At 42.9% G+C, this 6,366-nt stretch overlaps 1 protein-coding gene across 1 annotated transcript; it reads left to right on the forward strand.

Annotated features, from left to right (window-relative positions):
- Positions 1-203: 203 nt before the first annotated feature.
- On the forward strand, positions 204-5,802 carry il13ra1 (interleukin 13 receptor, alpha 1). Its single transcript, XM_086105096.1, has 10 exons — positions 204-414; positions 2,083-2,210; positions 2,294-2,450; positions 3,333-3,432; positions 3,548-3,714; positions 3,795-3,925; positions 4,052-4,193; positions 4,999-5,095; positions 5,173-5,257; positions 5,336-5,802. The coding sequence occupies exons 1-10, from the start codon at positions 300-302 to the stop codon at positions 5,459-5,461; spliced, it is 1,248 nt and encodes a 415-aa protein (XP_085961222.1). The 5' UTR covers positions 204-299; the 3' UTR covers positions 5,462-5,802.
- The last annotated feature ends 564 nt before the right edge of the window (positions 5,803-6,366 follow it).

Here is a 6,366-nt window from a genome sequence, read left to right on the forward strand (position 1 = left end):
GTCAGTGAATATAATACATTCGTTCAAAACGCAAGCAAACAATGTAGTACAGACACCATCACACATGAAACGGACATCGCTGCGTTTTTGTGCGCAAACTGTTGCGCGCGTGCAGTGTGGGTGGGGATCGTGTGAGGAAACTGCCGGGATGGACGACGCGTCACTTTTCCACGCACTCTCCACCCCCCCCCCCCCCCCATCTGTCGTTTTCCCGGCACACAAGAACGCAGGGGGGGATAGCGCGTTGTTCTCTCTAGCGTTTTACGACGATCGTCCTCGGCGGTTGAAAATATGACAACATGAGCGGGAGCGAAGACGTCGGCCCGCAAACCGTTCGGAAACAAGAGAGAACGCGTTTAGCGGTGGCCGTTTTCTTCCACTCGGTCCTGTCTTTTGCGTTCCACGGCGAAGCAGGTAAGAAACTAAGCGGTTTTATTTCGGTCGGCAACACACGTAGAGAGCTTTGCACATGGACTTGGGTTGGTCGGCAGCTCGACGGGTTTATGGCATCAAAGTACAAACAGACGCCGTGAACTACGCACTTCGCCGGATTAAACTGAAATTAAAAAAAATGCTCCTCGAACGCGATCTACGGCCACTATTCTTTTTTTAGACGTTCGTGCAGATGTGTGGCTGTTCATGGATTTTCATCGAATGTGTGGCAGTTTCAGTGTTTTTGTTTGTTTTAGACGCATACCATTTCGGTCCCTGTTGTAAACAGCCGCTGCCAAATGAAAAGTGTGTTTTCTCTCGCTCGAAGGTAGCGCAACTCACTTACAGCACAGTGTTTGGTTCCAGTTCGAAAATCTATGGAAGAGTATTACATTCACCTGAAATTTTTATTTATATACAGTATGTATATATATACTGTATATATATTTCTGAGTAATTTTTTTTAGGTGGCTTTGTATTTTTCTGTTTCATGGAATATTTTTTTAGGCTGAGGGTAACTTTGCCGAAAACGTCTGAAAAAAAGGTGCACCCAAAGTAAATTTGTAGCTATTCATGAACCATTTGGATGATCAGCATAGTTTTGGTCTCTTTTTGAAATATGCAAAATTTTCATTCATTTTGGGTTTTACATATTTCTCCCAAACAGTCAGAATCTGTGTAAATGCTCCTGTCACTGAACTATGGATGTTTGAAAACAGGGGAAAAAAAAGGCAAATCTTATGTTCATCTAATTTCTTTTCACAAAATCTGCCTTGAAAATGAATTTTGAATGTTGATTGGGACTTGAAAGCACCACAGGATCAATGCTTGAGGTCTCCCAAGTTCCAGTTCAAATTTGACAATTGTAAAATGTTGGGCACCATTCAAATCTCCAGAAATTCAACTTTTAAAAGATGGATAACATGTTCACATGAATACTCAGCTGACGACATGCATCAGCAATTTGTTTTGATAGATGACAGAGGGGTCCTCGGTGGGCCGTCCTAACTTCAAAGGGTTAAATATATTTTTCTTTTTGTTAGGGTGAGGAATCCGTTTTCAGATTTTTTTCCCCCCTTTTTCGGAATATTTATTTATTTTGTAATTTTGTTTCTCAGAATTATATATATATTTTCAGTTTTTAAAAAATATTTCTATCCCCTGGGGTGGTCCAGTGGTTATAGCGCCGACCTCACAGTGCAGAGGTCGTGGGTTCGATCCCGGCTTCGATCTTCCTGTGTGGAGTTTGAATGTTCTCCCCGTGCCTGCGTGGGTTTTCTCCCACATTCTAGAAACATGCATGGCAGGCAGATTGAACACTCCAAATTGTCCCCAGGTGTGAGTATGAGTATGGATGGTTGTTCGTCTCTGCGATTGGCTGGCAACCGGTTCAGTGTGTCCCCCGCCTACTGCCCGAAGAAAAGCTGGGATAGGCTCCAGCACGCCTCACGTGAGGATAAAGCGGATATGTATTACAAAACCCAAACTCTGAGTCTCATTCCCAACCTCAAGTTGTTCTTCATCTGGAACTTTGCTGACAAGAACTCACTTTCGGACTGCTGGGGTCAATTTGGTCACAAATGCGCCACCATCGGGCATAAACTAATTCCTGTTTTTTTTGGTTTTTTTTTAACACCTCATGCCCAAAAGGTCGTCTTCCTCCACCGACGGAGCTATCGCACAAGTGGCTTGACCCGTTTACGGTGAACGTGTATTGGCGGAAGCCCAGCCAGCTGCCGGACTGCTGCGACGTACAGTACAGATATGGGCCGCACAATGTAGGAGACGCAAACAGATTCTTTTGAGATGCTTTTGAGGTGTTCAATGACTCAAATGTTTGTTATATTATTTATTATGTCAGTTTTGTACAGAATGGACAAACTTTACGGAGACTTTTCTGACGGATGAAGCTGGCTCTTCCGGCTGGAACATCACAGTCCGAACTGAGGAACTGCAGAACTGCGGAAAGAGCGCGAGTACGCCGGCCTCCATAATCATTGACGCCCCGCAACCTCGAGGTATAAAATACGAGGTCGTGGGTCGACAACTTTAAATAACTCACTATTTAAACAGAGAGCCATGTTGCCTTTCATTTTCACGCGATTGTAAGCTGTCATGTGTGAGGTGTTAGCATTGTTTGAGTTTAGTGTAATGTAGCATGTAGCATAAAATGTTCAGATTTTGACTAATCCAAAATAAGTCCAAATATTTTATTTCAATGTTGCAGGGGCACTATAGTCTTCACATATCATTTTAATAAATACGTGATTGTTAGATGTCATCTGTTAGCGTTAGCATTATTTTGAATATAGTTCAAGTAGCATGTAGCATAAAGCGTAAATATTTTGACTCATCCAAAATAAGCACAAATATTTGATTTTAATGTTGCAAGAGCACCATAGTCCTCAAATTTCATTTCAACACACGATTTTAAGATGTCTTCTGCGAGGCGTTAGCATTGTTTGTTTTTAGTATCCTTCATGTAGGATGAAAGGTTCAAATTTTGAATAATCGAAAACAAGTAAATGTTCATGTTACAAGACTACCATAGTGTTCAAATTCAGAATCATATCTGGAAAAACGAATATAAATGTGTAGTATTCCTTATTGTCCAAGTCACAGAGAGCCACAGCAGATGACCACTCAAACGATTTTTCATCGTCAACAAAAGTGAGATTGATGATGTTGTTGATATTTTGCTTGTGTTTTTCACGTGACCTTGTTATAATTTCTGGTCAAGTATTTGCACATTTGTAGCTGTAATTCTCCGTGATTAGCGGTTAGCCGACGCCAAGCTTGTGGAATTGTCAAGTTGACCACTTGATTGAAGACAACAACACAACACCTGGAGGGCGATGCCATCCAGTCAGTCACTTCTTGATTTTTTTTGGACTTGACAGCTCAGTTGGTGACAGACTTCAAATGTTTATACCGAGCGGACATGACGGATTGTTCCTGGATCCCGCGTGATCTCGCCGTTAACCTGACTCTCTCTTACAGGTAAGGACAAATGTACAAAGGCTGAGTAAACATCAGGCAAACAACACATTTGGATCGTGTGCCTTGATCCCCCACCCTCACCCCCACCCCTCCGCCTCTTCTCTGGTCGTCGCAGGATTTGTGACAGCTCTGCAGAAACCAGGCAAAGGTTGCAGGAGTGCAACCGGCCTTATCGCCACCGGGGCAGGGACGGCTGCTACCTGAGCCCTGACTTTGTCTTCGAAGACCTCTGCGTGCTCTTAAGGAGCAACGCTTCGATGAGAACGTTTAAACCTCCGGGAGGTCTGTTCCGCATTCATTTTGTAGATGTCAAAAGTACACGATGGGAATTGTGCCAAAGACGTTTGCTGTCTTTCCCTCAGCGGTTGACCCCCCAAAGCTGCGCGTTAGCGTTGAAGGTGACAAGCTGAACCTGAACTGGACCCCCCCGGAGGTGTCCAAGGACTGCAGTTGGACCTACGAGTTGTGCTACAGCAAATGCGATGAACACGAGGTACTTTTAATTGAGAGTTTAACCCTTTCATGCACCACTGTAATAACCGCTGTCCCCGAGAAGGTAAAAAACAAACAAACATGCGATATCTTCATCAGTGACTTTGTTCATCTTTTTGATACCTAGAAAAGCGAGCGCTTCATTCCACATGGAGAGACGAGGCAGATTGCCTACGACAGAAGGTGCCGGTATGAGCTTCGTTCTCGGGTCACAAGTGGCAGCTACTGCAGAAAAATGCAAAGCGACTTCAGTGCAGTTGTAGTTCATGGTGAGGAAACATCACTTTACTAATTCGACAGAGTCACAAATTTGCTTTTAAATTTGCAGCCAGATCTTTAAAAAAAAAAAAAAATTAAATATTGAATGTTAACATTCTTATCACACGCATACCAGTAATATTTGGCCATAAAAAATATTATTTACTGTGGTTTGGTCTCTCTTTTTATTCAAAAGGTTGCTAATTAAATGACTCAATGTTACCCCCACCCAAAACAAAATCTATTGTCATTCTAGCCTATGATAAAATGTTTTGTTGTTTTTTAAAACGGTTTTATTGTCATACTCAAATACATTCACCAAAGAAGCTCAACAAAAAAGTAACAAAAAAAAAAAAGGAAAAACAAAAGCGCATGTACAGTACATGTAGACACACATGTATACAGTATACACGTATATATAAACATGCATGTTTTTGTGTATGTAGTATATTTATACATCAACAAATATATACACACACATATTACATACTGTACACATACGCATACATACACACGTCCCGTGTGTGTGTGTGTGTGTGTGTGTATATACTGTATATATATATATATATATTTTTTTTTAGATAGATAGATAGATAGATATATGGGTACATTATTCATACAATTGGGGTACGAATAATTTCCGTTTTAATAATTTATTCATACCCCAGTTGTATGAATAATTTGGACTTGGCTGTCTAAACGGTCACACAAAAATCGGGTTATTTTTCCTGTAAAAGTCCTTTTCTTCTTTGAACTTCAAAAGTCTCTCCATCTAAATTGGGATTATTTTATAGATGATCTTCTTTTCCGCCGCAGGAGTGAATGAGCCCAGGGTATCACTGACAGCAGTGGCCATCGCCGTCAGCGTCGTCATGTCCGTCGGGGTCCTTTTGGCGTGCTATTGCTTCAGGAGGTGCGCTCAACAAGTGTGTGTGTCAAAGTCTCTAAAGAATTTGGGTCTAAAGCTGGCATATGGTGGTGTCTTGGCAGGCACAGGGCCGTTTTCTTTCCCGCCATACCCGAACCATCAGCAATATTAAAGGACATGATGATGAGTGGAAGCACGGAAATTAAAGTAAATAAAAATATTTGAGTCCATTATTTTCTGACCACCAAAGCACTAACTTTGTACTCTTTGTTCTTTTTTTTAAAGGCTTCCGCAAATTTTTACACCCCTGTGCCAGAAGCCATCCAACCGTGTAAAATTATGACAGCTCGTGAAGTCATCACCCCCCGTGAACTCATAAAACACACCCCGCAGGAGGAGCTTCCGTGTTGATGAGAAGCTCAAATGGTTCCAAGTTGGATCACAATGATATGGACCTTATCATCCTCAAAGACTATGCCAGTCAGGGCGTAGAACGACTGTGTTTTTCACTGGCCCCGGGACTTGTCGGCAGGATTTGTCAGCAGCGTTCATGTGTAACTGCTGCATTAGAAGAAAGCAAAAAGCTGCTGGAAGAGTTTTTACATGTGGATGACCCCCCCCCCCCCCCCCCCCACCCACACACACACAGACACGAGATTTTAGGAGATTTTTTTTTTTGCGTCTGTCCAACTTGCACTTTGTTCAACTCAGGAAAGCCGTTATTGTCATTACAATTAAATTATATGACCGTCTCCCTTTGTATATGAAACACATAAATAGATCAGCGAAGACAAAACCGTCATCATTCAAAATGAACGGAGCTGTAATAGCCCTGTTCCCTTGCTCATTCACCATACACTATGCGACCCGCTGTTATAGAGTGCAATAAAGGAAACATCCATCCATTTTCCGAACCGCTTGATCCTCACTAGGGTCGCGGGGGGTGCTGGAGCCTATCCCAGCTGTCTTCGGGCAGTAGGCGGGGGACACCCTGAATCGGTTGCCAGCCAATCGCAGGGCACACAGAGACGAACAACCATCCACGCTCACATTCACACCTAGGGACAATTTAGAGCGTTCAATCAGCCTGCCATGAATGTTTTTGGAATGTGGGAGGAAACCGGAGTACCCGGAGAAAACCCACGCTGGCCCGGGGAGAACATGCAAACTCCACACAGGGAGGCCGCAGCTGGAATTGAACCCGGTACCTCTGCACTGTGAAGTCGACGTGCTAACCACTGGACTACCGGGCCGCCGTAAAGGAAACATTAAGTCGTCAAATTTATTTATGTAGCACTTAATTACAAAAACGTCTC

Source organism: Hippocampus guttulatus, chromosome 2 (assembly GCF_054856545.1).
Source record: "Hippocampus guttulatus isolate MCC_2025c chromosome 2, RoL_Hgut_1.0, whole genome shotgun sequence".
NCBI lineage: Eukaryota > Metazoa > Chordata > Actinopteri > Syngnathiformes > Syngnathidae > Hippocampus > Hippocampus guttulatus.

What these genes read in the sequence shown, in the direction of transcription:
- il13ra1 (XM_086105096.1), top strand. Translation starts at nt 300, where the DNA reads ATGAGCGGGAGCGAAGACGTCGGCCCGCAAACCGTTCGGAAACAAGAG. An exon ending in ACAGATATGGGCCGCACAAT is followed by an intron (nt 2,211 to 2,293) that starts GTAGGAGACGCA and finishes TTATTATGTCAG; the next exon opens with TTTTGTACAGAATGGACAAA. An exon ending in AACCTGACTCTCTCTTACAG is followed by an intron (nt 3,433 to 3,547) that starts GTAAGGACAAAT and finishes TGGTCGTCGCAG; the next exon opens with GATTTGTGACAGCTCTGCAG.